The sequence below is a fragment of the Saccostrea cucullata genome, unplaced genomic scaffold, assembly GCF_032062105.1.
Source record: "Saccostrea cucullata isolate Sc308-1 unplaced genomic scaffold, CSIRO_AGI_Scuc_v1 ctg1948, whole genome shotgun sequence".
Lineage (NCBI taxonomy): Eukaryota > Metazoa > Mollusca > Bivalvia > Ostreida > Ostreidae > Saccostrea > Saccostrea cuccullata.
Genome location: NW_026920396.1, coordinates 150,001 through 169,096, shown reverse-complemented (window position 1 = coordinate 169,096; position 19,096 = coordinate 150,001). Strand labels below are relative to the sequence as shown.

Sequence of the window (19,096 nt, the reverse complement as noted above, 5' to 3'; positions counted from 1 at the left end):
CAATGAACTCGCAAATTTGCTAAAAATTTATCTACAGCAAAAATTTCCAGATTAACTTCGTACCTTTTGATTCAGACGAAATGTTAAAAATCCGATAGAACATCAGTTTTTTTTTTTATCGTTTTGTATCATTTATAATAGAAAAGTAATCTCTTGCTGCCTCCATCCCCGTCGTTTTTTTTTTCTTCAAACAACTTTTACAATGAAATTTAAAAAGAAATGTTTGTTGATTGTTGATATGATTTTGAGGATTATGATTATTTGAATGTAACTTGTAGCAAAAGATAAATTGGAATGTATTAACAATAAATGCATATTTCTAAAACGCTCGATCCATTCTGTCAAAGTAATTATGGCTTTAAACTATCACTTGAATCTCACCACAAGTATTAAAAATAATTTATTACGCAGTACAGTTAAGGTGCGCAATGGAAGTATCGACTAAATTTTGTAATTAAAAATGTATACATAATGGGGATGGCGATTATTTTAGTACATAGTTTACATTGGATAATTGTAATTATGATTAATAACTACATATCGAGGACGGTTATATTTTATATTTAGACTAGTCATGTGATGAGGCAGTCACGCGATTTTAACTTGAAGTATTGATGTTACATATAAATATCATTAGTGCAAGGGCATAATAACCAAGTTAAATTTCGAAGTTAAGTATATATAGTTTCTAAAAAAAAGTGCTGCGATCCTGTCTAAATTCTTGAATTTCATTGTTAAAATTATACTTGTACGACCGAATGCTATATAATTTTTGCTGGTCAGAGGCATGAAATATTGATATAACCAAATTGTTTTTAAGATTTCATCAGGATCGCAGCACTTTTCAGATACCTTAATAGTTCTATATTTGAAATGTAAAAGCTTACTTTGATCCATAAAGTGTATGCCCTTGCACTAGATCGATTTATTAAGACCCCCCACATTACTCTCCGATGTACTTGCATACAATTATACGGCAGTGTCAAATAAATACGTAATATACAGAAAATATATTAACAAAATAGTGAAGAAGACATTAAATTAAAGTTATTGGCCCATAGAATATCTGTAAACAATATTTTATTTCATTAGAGAATACATATTTCGTTGAGAAAATATTACTTGATCTGTTTCTCACTGCATACAAACTACGTCACGTTGTAAGAAATGTATTGCGAGCAGTGACTTGTTTATAACTTGTTATGTGGGATTAATCTATCTGCAAAACAACACGCTGTAGTAAGTTTTTATGTAGTTTGATGATTTCGTACTGGTTAAATTTATTTAGCAGATAAACTCATTTTGTTGTATTTTAAAGAAATGCTTTATGACGTATATTGTGTATGATGTCATAGTCATTTTCCGGTACAAATTAGGCTCCACCTCCTTTTTGTAACCTTAACTGTGCTGCGAATAAAGAATAATTATTTTGTTTTGCCAAAAAAAAATCATTTTTTAATTTCAAATATACTTAAAACAGGAAATGACGTGATCAATCAATTAACAAAGGGAAATGGTTCGTCGTTGTATATTTCCGTCACACTGATGGATGGCAGGACGCTGACTGAGATGTACCATCGATTCTACATTTCTGACGAAGCGGAAAATTATCAGCTCTTTCTTGGAGGATCTGCCACAGGATTATTAGGTAGTTAATAAATTGAATGAGAACCTCACAGGAACGATAGAGAATGGGTTAAAGAGGGTTTACTCTAAAAATAAACTCAAAACTCAAAAACAAGTGTGACACAAATAACATTGCAAAGCTGTAAATATTTGAACGTAAATGTTTCAAAACGTTACTTTTAGAATTTATGTATGAATTTTGCATGACGTTGAGTGTAATATTAAAAATTTCCACCCCAAGAAAACCATTGTCAAGCGAGGCGCAGCCGAGATTGACAATGGTTTTTGAGGGGTGAAAATTCTCAATGTTACATTCGACTACATGCAATACTTATTATATGATACTGAATGTTTTATACAAATGCATATACCAGAGAACATTGCGTGCATAAATTTTGCGCAGTCGCTATTTTTTGGAATATCACCCGTCGTCAAGCAATGTTGACTGTTGCTACGCTGGAGGGCGTAGCTCTATTATTCAGCGGTAAATAGTGTTTTTTTAACAAATGTTTCTCTATCAATCAGGTTCAACTAATTTACATAAAAGTATAATGTTATGGTTTATTACACACTCTAGACATCTTACATTTATTTCTTTAAAGTGCATATCATCCCTCTGTAAGGTCTGCAAAGGTGTTATTGAATTTTGTTATTAGCGAATTGGAAGTTGAGCCATTCTTTGTATTATAATTAAGTAAATGGAGCTAAGAACTTGAACGGAAAACTTTAACCAGACATAAACAATGTGTTATGTGCCAAGGATACCATGGCAACATGTCCTTAAATTTAGAATATTGCATTTTTAAACATGATTAGAACACCATAATTAACGTTTACAGCAATTTAACCAAGTTGCAATGACTGTTTCTAAAAGCTGAAAATTTGAATTTTTTGTTTTCTTTGACATGTATCTATATATTTATGTAGATCCCATTTTTTAAAATCGATATATGTTTATGAATTACTTGACTTTACTCTAGTAAGGTTTGATTTAAGATACAAATGAACTAAAAACTTTGTCCAACTTTTTTGGCTGTAACAATAGTACAAAAGAGACATAGCAACCGAATTTTATTTGATTTAAGAAATGAATGTAATATTTTTTCCTTTGATCGATGTATCAAAGAAAAATTTGGACGGAAAACTTCATCAATGCGTGTAGCGCATTGATGAAAAAGTTTTCCGTCCAAATTTTTCTTTGATACATCGATCAAAGGAAAAAATATTACATTCATTTCTTATCATTTAATTATGATTTTAAATTAATAAAATGAAACTTTCTTTCACCTAATCTATTGAATTTACGCATCTAAAACAGTGCGCACGAATACATCATAACAACGTTAACGTTGATGAAATTCAAAATGGCTCAAACGAAGAAACGTTCTCAAATATTTTCGTGTCATTACCAACATTCTCTGAAATAATTTACAGTTCTTTAACACAAAAAACTTACCTGTTGTGCTATCCATATCGGTTTATTTTACCCGGTAAGTTATCCAAGTTCGTATATGTAAAGGGAAGCTACTCAAAATATCCTAACAGTTCCAAGTTCCAACGTTAGGTCACAGAAATTTTGGATTTCACTTGCACATCTTTTCATCTGAATTTCAAACCGAACATATAAATACGCATCACAACCTGTCAATGCTGTAAAACCTGAAATAGTCTGCTGCAGACTGTTTAAGATTATAGTAAAGAATCTGTCCTCATTCATGAATGCAGTGTCGTTTTTTCTCGATCATTCGTTTCCCGAGATTTAACAGATTAATGGGTTTCCTCTCTTTGGTAGCATAAAAAAAACGTTTCTTCAGAAGTCTATTGTTCATACCAGATATCTCAAATCCAAACATTTAACAAAAGTATGCCGATCTCTTTTCTTCTTTCCCAAAACTGTATTGTCGAACGTTATGATTTGTTTTGCAAAGGGGGATAATTCTAAAAGAAACGAAAGTAGAAAATAAGTCAGGAACGTAACGGACAGGTTTCGGAATTCAGGAAAATATTTATAAAGTAAAAGTTTTTAATTATTCCTTCAAGAAGTAGACTGGAAGCGGGAAATAAAAATATAGAGACTGCCAATTGAAAGTAGTTCCGGCTGCTTAGTGCAAGCGAACTCTAGATTTTATTGATGCAGGTATCAAAGGAATTTTTAAACCAATCAGAACTAAGTATTTTATAGAAATTAAATGATTCATAATTTTGGTGTTAAGTTGCAAAAATGGTATCGTCAAAATCGTTGACCATGTGTGAAAAAGATATTTAATTACTTATAGGGAATAGTTTTTAACTATTCTTATCAACTCTCTTAATTTATTTTATTTTCATATTTTTATCTTGTAATGCTGTTGGAGGCAATCATGATTTAGAGTCTGACCTTTCAAAAACGTAATTATTTTTATTACAGCAAAACTCGGTTATAACGAAATCACTGGGGCCTATGAAATTACTTTCCTATATCCATAATTCATTATAACCGTATAAAAAAATCCATTTACCGGGTAATTAATATCAGTGTGGATTCAAGATGACTTCGCTATATCTGTAAATTCGCAATATCCGTGTTCTTACTAAACTAGTGTTGTTGTATACTAAATTGTTTAATAGTGGCAATATTTAATTACCAATGCCTATAGGTGATGAAGTAGAGTATATTAAAGTATATAATTTATAACAAGTATGTAATTCCCTAATTTAAACGTTTGACATTTTATTTTTTTTTTAATTCTAGGTGACGCTATGTTAAATACAGTTGAGTCTGAGGCTAATCTTTCTGGGATGGACTTTAGTACGATAGACAGGGACAAGGATAGGAGGGGATCTAGCTGTGCCGAGCTTCATAGGGGTGGATGGTGGTTTAACGCATACTACCGAGCATTTCTAAGTGGCCCCTGGTCACAGAGAGAGTGGGGGATTCCATGGGAGTTTACAATTTTATCCGGGAGAGATATAATCGAAACACAGATGTTAGTCATACGTACGTTTATAGGGAATAGTAAATTTGTTAATTCTCAGGAAGAAAGAGCCTTAAATATAATGCATTTTTTGAAAGATACATGTAAATTTAATATTCATACATTTCTTTCATAGGGCATAAGACTTATAAAGTCTGAAAGTCTTCTAAGCCCCCAAAATCGTAGATCTTGGCGACCAGAGGACTTCAAATTGAATGGCTTCACAAAGACAAAATATTAGCAGATTAGTACATGATTGTGTATGTATGTCCATAACCCGGAATCCATCAACAATTTCAAGAATATATTGTTTTCTCGGTTTATATCATATTTGTTGCTATTTACAGTCCATAAAGTGTGAAAATTTTAGATTTTAAATTGTCGTTTTCTTTTTATTTTTTTTTTATATTTTTTTTTTATTTTATTTTATTTTTTTTTATTTTTTTGTTTTTTTGTTTGTTTGTTTTTTTTATGAAACCTCAATAACAGGTCTTTTATAACAATTACAATAAGCTGTTGTGATAAAAGCCTGAACTACTTACTGGACCTAAGTTCTGAGCATAGGTTTCAAGTTCAAGGCCTTCTTCGGTAGATGGTGACTTTCTTATCAACAGTATGTGTGAAAACTTTTCAACGGGGCGTTAACCAGCGAAATATCATCTCATCAATCAATAACCATACAGAATACATAGCTTCCTTGCATTTCTACATTTACGAACAATTACCTTTCGATATCTACATCCCTTGATTCGGAGAATAAGAAAATGTGTACCATCATGAAATATTTCTGAAAGGTTTGTAAGAGGTTCAAGAATGGCTCAATTGGTCATCCATAAAAATGACAACAAACTGAAAAAATAAGAAGCATGACGTCATATATACATACAGGCTTCCCTAGAAAAATATTATCAGGCCAGTAAAAGGAGCACAATTGAAGCGATAGATCCTTCTCAGACCAAAGCGTTCCTATGCTTAATAAACAATTCTTCGTGCTTTTTTTTATAATTTGAGCACTCATTGAAAGAACAGTAACGATATTCTCAATTCAGAAATATTTTCAAGAAGTAAAAAAAAAGAAATAAAAATTTCCTTTTTGATTAATTTTCAACATTTTATTTTCATTTTTATTCTTTCTTACATCTTGAATAGTTAACAATCTGTGTCAAATTGATAAATGTACTCCAAAATGTTCGACGTGTTTTGCACAAGACACTTCCAGGCTTTTTAAACATTTCTGTTACATACATTAACACAGATATTCTATCCAACTATTGTTTGGCTGCAGTCCATGCAAATAATATCTAGGTACCATGACTTTTCTTGAATACGATTCTTGTTGGCTCTGTCTCCCAAAACGCAAGTATAATTTCCAGTATCCTCTGCAGTCACAGCTAGTTCAAAAAAAGTTTATAAATTTATATTTCTACTGAGCCTACCAAATATTTAAAAATTGTAATATACATCAGTAAATATACCTTACATTTAAGCTTAAATTTTGAAAGCAAGTCTCTTTCATGTATACATATAACAAGGAAAAATTTATAGGACACGTTTAAATAAAACAATTACATAAGGAAATCGGTTCTACACATATATTCCAAGAAACAATAAAAGCAGACATAGTCCCCTATTATGTTATTTAATCAATTTCTGCAAGAAAACTAAAAAAGACGTTGAAAGCGTATCAAATACCTGGTATTTCCAAGCCAACCTCCAAATACATATTTGTAGTTTTTACATGCAATTTATATTTATTCGCATTGGAAACCATTCTTAGATATGAAATCCTTTGACCATTAAATAGCCATCCAACAGATGTATCGTTAACGGCAGATCCCTGCTTATGTCCAGTTATTCTGCAACTGACATTAAAAGCTTCATTCGTCTGCAAAAGGTGGGAATTTCCTATCACTGAGACAATATCTAATAAAAAAAAATATCCAATGAATTTAAGGTAACTTATATGTGAAAATGATGAAGAAAATCTTTCGCTTTATAGATAATTTTATAATATAATGTTAAAAACAGTCTACATTAGTTTTTTTTTTCAAATAAATTTATTTCAGATTTCTACTCATGCATAACATAAATCATTATAACGAGGAAATGTTTTGGTTCGAAAGTCGAAGAAATGCAATTTACCGAGAACACAGCCAATAATTGTGTTGTTATACCTTTTATTAGCTCACCTGAGCCGAAGGCTCAAGTGCGCTTTTCTGATCAAAATTTGTCCGTTGTCTGTCGTCGTTGTTGTCGTTGTTGTTGTTGTTGTCGTTGTCGTTGTTGTCATAAACTTTTCACATTTTCATCTTCTTCTCAAGAACCACTGGGCCAATTTCAACCAAAATTGGCACAAAGTATCCTTGGGTGAAGGGAATTCAAGTTTGTTCAAATGAAGGGCCACGCCCTTTTCCAAGGGGAGATAATCATTAATTTGTTAAAAATTAATGGCATTTTTAAAAAAATATTCTTCTCCAGAACCGGAGGGCCAGGAAAGATGAAACTCGTGTGAAAGCATCCTCAGGTAGTGTAGATTCTAGTTTGTTCAAATCATGACCCCCGGGGCAAGGGTGGGGCCAAAAATGGCCGACCCAAGTTTTACATAGGAATATATAGGAAAAATCTTTAAAAAATCTTCTTCTCCAGAACCACTGGGCCAGGAAAGATGAAACCCATGTGGAATCATCCTCAGGTAGTGTAGATTTAAGTTTGTTCAAATCATGACCTCCGGGGCAAGGGTGGGGCCAAAATGGCCGACCCAAGTTTTACATAGGAATACATCAGAAATATCTTTAAAAATCTTGTTCTCAAGAACCACTGGGCCAGGAAAGATGAAACTCATGTGGAATCATCCTCAGGTAGTGTAGATTCAAGTTATTCAAATCATGACCCCCGGAGCAAGGGTGGGGACAAAATGGCCGACCCAAGTTTTACATAGGAATATATAGGGAAACCTTTTAAAATCTTCTTTTCAAGTACTTCAAAGCTATGATTAGTGATATTTATATGGATTCATCCTCAGGTAGTGCAGATTCTAGTTTGTTCAAATGATGAATGCCTGGAGGGGGGGGGAGTAAATTCAAGCCCGATGTTCTCAGGTGAGCGCTGTGGCCCCTGGGCCTCTTGTTTTATATAAATGTATTTTATTTCAACATAGATCATTGTATCCTGTACTGTCTTCCGTGAAGTAAACTGCAGGTTCATCAATGTTCCGCCTATCTCAGCGACAGGTTCAATAACTCACTCATCGGCCAGGGATCAATTTTTTAATGCCCGCTCAGTAAAATCATTAGAAAAGTTGGACTTTTCCGCATAGATTTGGATATGAAATTGTTAAAGGTATAATAAAATTCCTACCTAAAATACCTATCGTTTTTTTTTAACCTAAAATACACTTGTTGATCAATTTGCAATTAGAAGAAATTCATTGATGGTATTCCAATTCGCTTTTTTCTGCAAATATATTAGAGATTTGAAAATTTTTCCCATATATTATGATTAAAAAATTTTTAATTTTAAAGAAATTACCTCGGATAAATTTACATAATCTTGTGGATTCAGAGATACTTTTATGATTATTTTTGATTACTTAATTGCTAATTTAATAAACCTATGGATCGGACTACCTTAATATGTAACATAAATGTATCGAAACAGTTCCTAAACATCACTTTGAATCGCAACTGAATATAAGATTTGATAAAAAAATTATCTAGATTTGAAAAATCTAGAAGGTCACAGTTCCGTCACATTGACACTGCACGAAAAGTTGCGTTTAATATAATTTAATAAATTCGTTTACTCCAGTAAATTCCTTGTTTTGAATTTAATTTATGTATAACGGTACATTTTACATGAGATATATTGTGATATAATTAACTACAGTTTTCAAATAAGTATAATCATATTTAATGCAAAATACGTCGAGAATAATATAGTTTAATTAAGAAGATTATACCTTTCGTTTAATAATATCGACATGTAAAAGTAAATATGCTTATACTTAAAGTTTAAGTATATTTTTGGTATAAAGATATGTCATAAATAATTCTTTATACTTAATGTAAACTTATGTTGAAACATATTTGAAAAATAATATTTCGGCACCCTATTTATTTTTGTTTTTTTTAAATTCATTTCTCATTTTTAATTATTTAATCCTTTTGTAGATTTTTCAAAACTGTGGAATATAACTTAGTTTTTTCCCTATCGACTACTAATGTAGTACAATTACATTGGGATCGAAGTCGGGCTCGAAAAGCAATTAATTTAAAAACAACACACCGCGCCGAAATTCAATTTTTTGGAGTGTTCCGAGCAGCCATGTTGAACTTCATCATGATGTTGTATGGGACAAAGGGGCGAAAGAGAGTTACACGAAAAGAAGAAGCATGATTAACTTTGGATGGAATTTCTGTTTTAACAGAAGATGAAGACAATTACGACCCTGTATAACGGTTAGGAACAAGTTACAATGTACGAAATTTTATCATGTGTCCTTGAATGAATAATTGCTTCTGCTACTGATAATATTACTGTTCTAGGCACTACACATAAAATGCCTGGCAGTAAAAACGTTTGGGCAAGCGCTATTTAAATTTTGTAATTAATATGTTCTACGGTGCGACCGTTGGGGCGAGCGCAGTTTATATTTACTTTCGAAAACATTTACACAACTTTAACTTGCACTGCCTATCCTCAGTTCATCAAAAAAGAAGAAAAATCACTTCCAACGCATCGGGATCGAGATTCCAAACTTTTCGGAAGTTTCCGACAAAATCGGAAATACCCGAGCCGTTAAGTGACGAAAGTATGACGTCAAATAAAAAGTCCTTTTGAGTTAGAACGCAAACGATAGTTTTGTGGCATGGAGGTTGCATTAAATCGTTGTTTGTAATTTTTTTCAAGTAAGTTGTTGCTATGTTTTAGCCACCATGTTGCTATGCACCGCAAAGGACTATTGGGATTGAAGAATGTTTTCACGTGGACTCATAAAAATTTCTTGGATCAATGTGCAGATTTCAACCCGAATTTCCTCCGTTCGTACACGTAAGTCTATTGAGCTCGCTACGCGAGCGGCGCTTCGCGCCGCCTCGCTGCGCTCGCTATTATTTAACACTTTTAAACACCCAAGTGAAAAAAATCCTCAAACAAATCACTCTAAGAAATCACTAATGAATCAGTGATTTGAAGATGATTTGTAAGTGATGCAAATTCCCATGCAAATGAGCTAACAAATCACTCCTAACAAATTGTAAGCAAATCACCCTGAAATCACAACGAAATCACTGAGAGTAAATCGTGTAGAAATCACTTCTGTTGAACAAATCGCAACCAAATCACTCCAAATAAATTGCAAACAAATCATTTCAAATAAATTGCAAACAAATCACTTCAGTTTAACAAATCACTTTCAAATCACTCCAGGTGGTTACACACGTGTGTATGGGATGCTCATATAACCATCCCTTAAATATTTGAAACACACATGCATGCATACCGGTATTTGTTGTATATGAACAAAAAACTTTTGGCAAGTGTATTTTAGAATATAAACTTTTACTAGGATGTGTCCTCATTAAGATGGCATCATGTATTTTAGATATATACACATGTACTTGGCTCCAAATTCAGAATATGATATATAAGCATTAATTGTTGACTTTTAGAAGTTGGTAAATGTTTTCTTATCTGAAATACATATTTGTCTAGACACTTTGAAAAAGCCAGTACTTTTCTGAAGCTTATAGCTTTACATAGATTTTGTTTAAAACATTGATAGCCACCGACTTTGTTGTTGGTAGAAGAACAATAAATTGCATGTGAACATAGGGAATATATTAACTGAATCTCAAGAGGAAATGATAGCATAATACAGTTATACATACCTTAAAACTATATTCTGCATGATTATTGAAAAAACATCAGTTTCAACAAAAGAAGAGAGGTATGAATCTAGAAAAGCACAATGTAGCTCCTTTCATTTCAATTCAAATCTGATTAATGAAAATTGGCGGTAGAGTTTCTAATACTGACCAATCAGCAAGCCAGGCGGAAGTTATGAAGTAAATCATTCTCAAATCACTCTGAAGAAGGGCCATGAGATCAACAAATCATTTACAAATCACTTTGAAGAAAGACTAAGTTAACAAATCATCTTCAAATCACTCTGAAGAAAGACTAAGTTCCAGAAATCATGTTCAAATCACCTTGAAGAATGGCTAAGTTCAACAAATCATGAAGAAATCACTGTAAAAATTTCCTAAGTTTAACAAATCACTCAGAAATTGTTTGAAATGGGAAAGAAATCACAAGCAAATCACCCTTTTATAACAAATTGTAAGCAAATCATAGTCATCATTTTAGTAGAAAGTGATTTAAGCATGATTTGTTAAATAAATTGCTTACATATCACTGAAACAAATCACTTAAAAGTGATTTTAAAGTAATTTGTAGGCAATTTGTGAGTGATTTGTTTGAAAACAATTTCACTTGGGCATCTCTCATAAAGATGGATTTTAACCAGAATTTCCTCCTTTGGGATTGGTTCCAGAATTTTAGTATTCCTCTGTTCAGCATTTACAGAGTATGTTGTACAATGTAATAAAATATATATTTATTTCTTAATGCATACTCAAAATTATATTCAGCACTAGGGGATTGTGCGACTGCCTGAGACGATTCCCCACAGCTATGTGGACAGCTTGTGAAATAGCGGATTGTGTGACTGCCTGAGGCGATTCCCCACAGCGCCGGCTATGTGGACAGCTTGTGAAAATGGTGAGAACCATGCAGTTCTAATTTTCAATTAACACAAATAGCCTAACAATGTTTTTATTAACTTGTATCTTTTAGCATAAGACTATAAAAACACTGCAATAACTTGAAATGCTATATATACCAAGTAAACAAGATGAAGTTTAGGCCTATATTCTTAATTCCTTATCCTAAAAATACAAAAAGCAATGGATTCTGAGCTATGCATAAGTTTTCTTATGTTAATTTATACTTTAATAAGCATGATTATTAAAAATAGCTATCATATTCTATGATGCACAATTATGCATGCATTATTTTACAGGAATCTAAATGATCACAAGAAATGACAAAAGCAGTATGAAGATTAACACAAAGGTAAGATTTCTTAAATTTTCTGATAAGATCAATAAAAGCACATGAATTGATTTTTTTAGCTCACCTGAGCCATTTTAAGACCAGAGCGAGTTTTCTGATCTGTGTCTGGTATTCGTCTGTCATCTATAAACTTTTCAAATTTTATTACATTCATCAGAATTAATCCTAGTTTGAACAAAAAACCATGCAAGATACATCTGTTCTTTCAGATATTGTGCCAGAAAAGTTTGAAGTGCTATGGGAATGATCAACATTGAACTTGCTGAGCCTTCCTTCTGAAAGTGACTTAACCAGATATTTGGCTACCCAGTATGAGGTACGTACTAATCATTTGTTGTACAACTTATTGTGTATGAGATTGCCACCACTTAAGGATTTTATTGTATGAATGTTATCTACTTGCTCTAATCATAAATACATCTGTTTGTATATTTTTTCTATGAAATGCCATATCTGTTTTTAATTGTTCATATTTTTTTTAATCAACAGTATCTTTCTGCTAAATTGAATAAAATGTCGTGGAGGAACACGAAGAAAAGGGATGCGCATCTCAACATATTCAAGGTCAAGCAGGTAAAATACATTCATAAATTGCTAAAAAAAAATGACGAAAAGTCACCAATGCCCAATTTACATGTACTTCCACAAAATCTGTGGGTTGCTGGGGTGAAACTATAGATATGTATGTCTTTATATGTTAAATGCTGTAAATGCTTTTCTTTGCATTTTCGTAAACTTTGTAAATCTTCAAATCCCATGTGCTTGGACTATGGTACCATTATGTATGTTTCATGTCATATTTTGTCGTCTTATAAATTTTATCTATACATATCTATATGTTTTTATGTAATTCACTTAACTAAATGACACATAGAATCTTTTTCATTGTGTAAAATGCTATTTTCTTGCTTTAGTCATGTTAGTCATAAGTACACCCTGTTTGTATATTTTTTCTCCTTTTTTATATATTCTTTGTACGGAAAGCCATACCTGTTATTAATTTTTCATATTTTGTTTGTTACAGCTTTTTACCTCATTCATTGTATCTTGCTGCTAAATGAAAGAATTATTGTGAAGGAACAGAGAAAAGTGCACTTCAACATGTTCAATGTCAAGCAGGTAAACATAGTGGTAAAATACTCAAAAAAAGACGGCAAAAAATCATTAGTCCCCAATTTACATGTTTATCAACACTAGCTTCAACTGTAGCTCACATGCCTGAAATTATAGCTAAGTATCTGTCTTTATTACCCAGACTTGAAAAAATGGCATAGTCTTTTGTGGTCTTCTGTAAATTTTTTAATTACTTAAAATTGAGCTGTGTTTCCTCTAGGTCAATTGATAATTTTACAATCAACTCAGATTTTGTGTAATATTTAATATATGCAATTGCATAAATCCAGAAGCACACATATAATATGTATGTATAGACAAATAGGTATTTATTTTTATGTTTGTTGTAGAAATTAGGAGCTAGATGTGCTTCTCCAGAGCTGAAAACCTCTGGGCAAGAAGAGAGGAAAAAGCAGGAAGAAGCAGATTTAAATATTGATTGCGTCTTCATAGTACAAAAAATGATTCCAAAGATGATACTCTCTATGAAATTAGAAAACTGACGTGGCGTTCTGATGATTGTGAGAAAGTCTTCAAAGAACAGGACACCAACAGTGCCACTCTCAAATCAAAGCACTCTAAAAGGCAGAGCATAAGAAGAACTAGGACAAATAAAGAATCTAAAAGAGTCAAACCTATGGATGTAGTAATTGAACAGAGATGGGATATTAGAGATGAAAAATATCTGAGTTGCAACTGTTTTGCAAAAATTTGATGCTTTTTTAGAATTATTTTTAATTGACACATTCAATGTTAGATAAGAAAAATATACCTAGTGTTGCATTTTTTTGACAGTGAAAGTTTTCTATGATGCTTGATTATAGATTAAAACTGTTATGGTTTTTTTATTGTTTAAACATTTATTGATTTATTGTGTAGTATGCAATTACATACACTTATATCTTGATTTATATATTACATATATGTACAAGTCTGACTTGAATATAAGTGCATGGACATTATTGTGGAAAAAAATAAGACAATCAAGGGTAGTCTGAAAAAGTTTTGCTGGCAGTATGTTGCAGATCTTGATACCCAAGTAAGAGAAAGGTGGAGTCTCTGACCGATCCTTTTGCTGTTGCTTGTGGGCGAGTGAGGCTTCTCTGTCAGTGGCTTAGTGAGTCATAGATGTAAAAAATAGAATAGGCAAATGAGGTAGAGACATTTCTGAGGACTTTAATATGTGCATGTTTCAGAGCTCATCCTTGATATTTTAAGGCAAAGTTAAAAATATCACTATTGAAATGTCTGGCATTCTAAAGTAAAGTTGATTTAATGAGGATATGTTAAATAAGTTACAATCATCAAGCAATATGCCTAGCAGTTGGAACAGAAATGGGCTACATGTATTGGAAACAAATTTAAGCTGCTTTGTGTAATTGTGATACTTTTTCCTTAATTTGAATTGACATAACCAAATGATATACAAGATTTTTTGGTTATTGTATTTTTCACAGTCTTAACTTGAATAATTAGTGCATGGACATCTATTATGGAAATACCTTGGGAACAATAAAAGGGTGGTCTGAAAGAACTTTGCTGGCAGTAAGTTGCAGATCTTGATACCCAAGTAAGAGAAAGGTGGTATCTCTGACCGATCCTTTTGCTGTTGCTTGTGGGCGAGTGAGGCTTCTCTGTCAGTGGCTTAGTGTGTCTTATTAAATGTACATGTAAAAAGAATGGACAACTTTTATTGGCAACTTTTATTCTTTTTATGCAAAGTATGATTTAATTTTTTGTGGGAAATTGAAAAGCCATTTACATGCAACCCATGGAGCAGTTTTAATAGGGTCAGTTTCAGTCACAGATTTTGCAGTCTTTTAGAGTCCAGAATGACTTCATTTTTTACCTGTTGTGTTCTGATTTAATGCAGATTTGAATTTTACACACAATTCTATTCTTATATTAATTTATTTATAATTACCTCAGTTTATTACTTACTACTAGTATGTAAAAATTTAATCCATTATAATTGAGCTACAATCATGATTGTAATTTTTTTAAATTTTGACATTTAGGCATAAATTTGAAATATCTTGTACTTTTTAGAACTCATTATTTGTACACCCTTGAGATAACGTAATAAAATTGAATGAGAAATGAATTTGTGTATGATTGTAAAATACTTGCCAAAAACCAACAACTGTAAACCATACAAATTATTGATGGAATAAATATAAATAATATGCAATAATATAATGATATTAAATTTCATCAAATACAACCTTAAATCTTAATGATAAAGGAAGGTTTAATCCGTACATTTTCATCACATATACAAGAGATTTAATATTAGTTTATGAAAGAATAACATTTGAACGTATTAGTAAGTTTACAATTTTCCGTATATAACTGAATTTTTGGAAGTATTATGAAGTAAAGTGTAAATTTAACAAAAAATAATGAGGTAAAGATCTACGTTAAATTTCATTAAACGAACAAATTTAATATGTCCATAAAACTTTATTTTATTGGCATGTTTGATAATAATTATATTTTTTGTATATTAGAGGTATAATATTTGTTTACGGCAGATTTAAATCTGAACGTATAAGTAAGTTTACAATTTTCCAAACTTTATTAAATTTGTTCTTTTAATTGTTCATTAAACTCGTATTAAATGCTAATTATTTTCTAACATTTACGATCCCACAATATGTTATATTATGCATTTAAACATTAAATAATCGCATCATTTAAATCGCATTTAAGGTAAAATTAAACCCGACTTTTCATGCAGTGTGAGTAGAATGAATAATTATTTAGTCCTTAAGGGAAATGTACTATTTAAATGCAGGTGACTTATAGGCCCAAAGGGCCGGGTGTAACGTTCCAGTCTTTATATTTGAGATATATTATAATATTTTGTCGTATTACATAAGTCACTATAATAAATTATTATTATTATTATTATTATTATTATTATTATTATTATATAGTTTCTGGGTATTTAACTTTTAATATATTTTAACTGGTCATGGTAGCCTAGTGGTACAGTAAAACTTCTCTAAACCGGCCAGCTCCCGGACTGAATAAAATGTCCGGACTAGAGGGGTGGCCGGTTTCCCGAGAATCTAACATACTGAAGAAATGTAGAGCTAGGAAAAATATATAATTGGTGTCTGTAATTATTATCTGTCAACATGTTATTTATATATTGGCAGACACGTAATGTATTCTTAAGGTTAAAAAAAAAGAAGAAATTATCATTAGTGAGGATATATTCGACATACATGTTGATTTTTATACATGTAAGAAGAAATTAGAAAATAAGAACACAAAAAACATGGAAAGTTACTTTAATAACCATATGTGAAGAAATAAACCGGACACTTTACCCTAACTGAACTCTATACAGATCTGTGTATCGTTTACGTCATTAAAAAATGTTTGTACTTCAGTTAAAAGTAAATAATTAAAACATCTCTGAGCAAAATTTCTGTTATTTTAATTATGAAATGTATATTTTGGTTAACGTCTTATTTTATTTTTTTCTCAGCATTATTAAACAGTGCCCAATTTTAAGGCCGCTTGTGTGTATTTAAAAAATGATGAAATATGGCGTGCGATAATTTGTTGATTCATTCTGTGATTGAAATTTATTAGTTGCTTGATATTTTATTAATTCAAGTTTAATTGATGTTAATCATTTGTACTCAGCTTAAACAAGCCATTTACGTAGTCTGGCACGATGACTACCCCTTCAAGACGGCTAAACAATAGAAAACTCGATGAGGCCATATTCAGTTTTTCACACCTTTGACTTCTTGTGGGTAGGTTATTTTTACACCTCCGGCCGGTCATCATTACCCTTCTGGCCAATGACATTTAATTTTCTTGCAATCAAAAAGTGTCCGGTATGATGAGGTGAAATTTCCTATGCTTCTTAACTTTCGTTCTTGGAAAAGTGGCCGGTGTCCGGTTTTCAGGGGTGGCCGGTTTTATGAGAGTTTATGTGTAAAGAAATGTTAAGAATTTTGCTGGGACTTTTAAATGTGGCCGATGTTCAGGGAGAACCGGTTTCCAGGGGGGCCGGTTTGGAGAAGTTTCACTGTAGTACTGTCGCTTTGTTATCAGACGATCAGGGTTCGAATCTCGTTCGCTGCTTGCTCGTCCATTACACCTTGTCAGAAAATACAATTTCGCATTGAGTCAAATGTTGACTGACGTTTCTAATACTGATTATTAGTCCATTATTTATTCTCTGAATTTACGACGGATTTTTCCATTATTTACCGATCATGACAAGGTGCACATGGCGCTTGTGACCGCTCAGCAGGGATGCTCCTCCATGGTACCTGATCCCACCTCTGATGTTTGGGAGGTTTGTGTTTGCTCTGCTCCTAATTTTAATTGTATTGTTTTATGGACTCTGATATTGATTAATGTTTCATATTTCCATATCCTTCTCTACGTAAGACTTAAGGAAAAGTAAAGTAGGCTCCCCCGCCCATCGAGCGACATTAGAAGCGAGAGTTACTGGTCTTATTCTTTATGTGCTTAGTGTGTGCTTAATGGCCCTGTGTGTCAGGCTAAAGTACAACCCCGTCAACGACATACCGTGACGCATGTATTTGATTTGAAATTTCTCGAATTGGATGTTAAAAAACATGCAACTATTTAGTCAATCAATTAATCAATAAATCTAAACATCCTTCCATTCTTAAAATAATTTTTCATGATTCTATTTTTTTAATCTATTTTGAGCAGTTTTATCTAACTGAGTTTTGTTTCATTTGTAATTTTAAATTTATTTAAATGACAACTGTCATTAAGATATTCTATCTAAAAGGTTCTTGCTGAGAAACCCCCCCCCCTACAAAAAAATATTGTTAGAATGTAATTTAAAAGGAAAATATATTATAAATAAATGCAAACATAAAACTGTCATGTTTATTATTATTTTATAATTATTATTATTTTCTGAATATACTTTATTGTGAATAACTCTTTATATACAAATGATACACTAGCTACTTCACCTGAAGCTTCACTGATGTTGACCCTCTCTAATCCCTGTGGTTTAATGTTGTCTGACGTTGTTGGGATGATTTTTGAATTCCCCCATCTTTGTGTTGGCACAATAACAATGGGCGTTGATGGTACAGCCATAACTATGTAGAGAAAACCTAATTTTAAGACTATTTTTATATCTATCATTACTTAAATCCAAATGCTTGTAAATATATATACTATGTATACATTGATAGGAAAATTACAGTTTGTTACTTGTTTTGAATTTGAATTAAACTTTTTTCTTAATTGACAATTTACAGTATATTATCGCCTATGAGTCAGTTTTTTTTTTTTTTTTTTTGGGGGGGGGGTAATTTTGGTCCAAAAATCTATGTCCGACTTATAGGCGAGTCATCAAAAAATTGGTAATTTTCTTGAAGGCATAATTTAGTATTTTTGAACAACGCCGAAGAATAGCCCTGCCATCCGTCAGGACATATGATATATTTTTTATTTATAACAATACTATGCATAAGGTACATCTGTTTATACAATTTAATAGTTTTTTGTGTGTTTATTGGTATTTTCTGTAATTATTTACATAACTATTACTTTAGTTAACCTCTTCACTTGTAACATACGATACTGCACTGTAAATCTATCGTTTATCGGTAAAATTGAACTGCAAACCCGATTTAATGCCAATCAGCATTTCATGTACGATGATTTATATACATGTACATATTAAAAATAACTTTGAAAACATATTTCATTTTCAGGGTTCTCCATCATTTGAGATTTTACTGTGTTGCAGAGTTTACGCGAAGCACTAATATTTCGCTGTATTTTCGCGAACAAATTCGCAACTGAATCACAATTCATTAAAATTATAAAAGATTTCAAGCACACACTTTTTTAAAAATTGCTAATTCGTTACACAAATGGTATGGTCGTACATACTGATAAAAGGGGGAAAAAGTTCTGAAAAGCAGAGGAAATTCTAACTACTTAACATCTTTGAAAGTAGATTTGCCGTGTTTATTTATCAGGTTTCTTGATCGAGTTACCGCATTATAAAAAAAGGAACTTCATAACAGTAAAATATTTTAAAGAGTTCCTTGAACATGCTGAAATTTCAAAATTTTCGGCAATTTATTTACATCAATTAAATGACTTCGGTACGATGTTATGTTTGACTTACATAATTCTAGACCCGTGGCTCTGTAGGAAAGATTTATTTAAATATCTTACATAAATAGTACAATGTATTTTATTGCAACTACCAATTAACCGGTACATTGAATTGTGAAAAC

General features: G+C 31.8%; 1 protein-coding gene and 1 long non-coding RNA gene across 2 annotated transcripts in view; one reads left to right on the top strand and one right to left on the bottom strand.

Annotated features, from left to right (window-relative positions):
- Positions 1–5,701: 5,701 nt before the first annotated feature.
- The window catches only part of LOC134248186 (uncharacterized), a 33,540-nt gene continuing 20,145 nt past the window's right edge, over positions 5,702–19,096 (bottom strand). Inside the window, exons 10-12 of the mRNA XM_062730614.1 lie at positions 17,810–17,941; positions 6,273–6,503; positions 5,702–5,971 (exon numbers count right to left, since the gene is read on the bottom strand). Coding sequence (XP_062586598.1) covers positions 5,841–5,971; positions 6,273–6,503; positions 17,810–17,941 — 494 coding nt within the window. The 3' untranslated portion in view covers positions 5,702–5,840. The remainder of the gene's footprint in view (positions 5,972–6,272; positions 6,504–17,809; positions 17,942–19,096) is intronic.
- Positions 11,124–13,297, top strand: LOC134248180 (uncharacterized). Its single transcript, XR_009987991.1, has 6 exons — positions 11,124–11,360; positions 11,662–11,714; positions 11,924–12,030; positions 12,204–12,287; positions 12,739–12,833; positions 13,178–13,297. It is a non-coding gene; the product is annotated as an uncharacterized LOC134248180 (long non-coding RNA).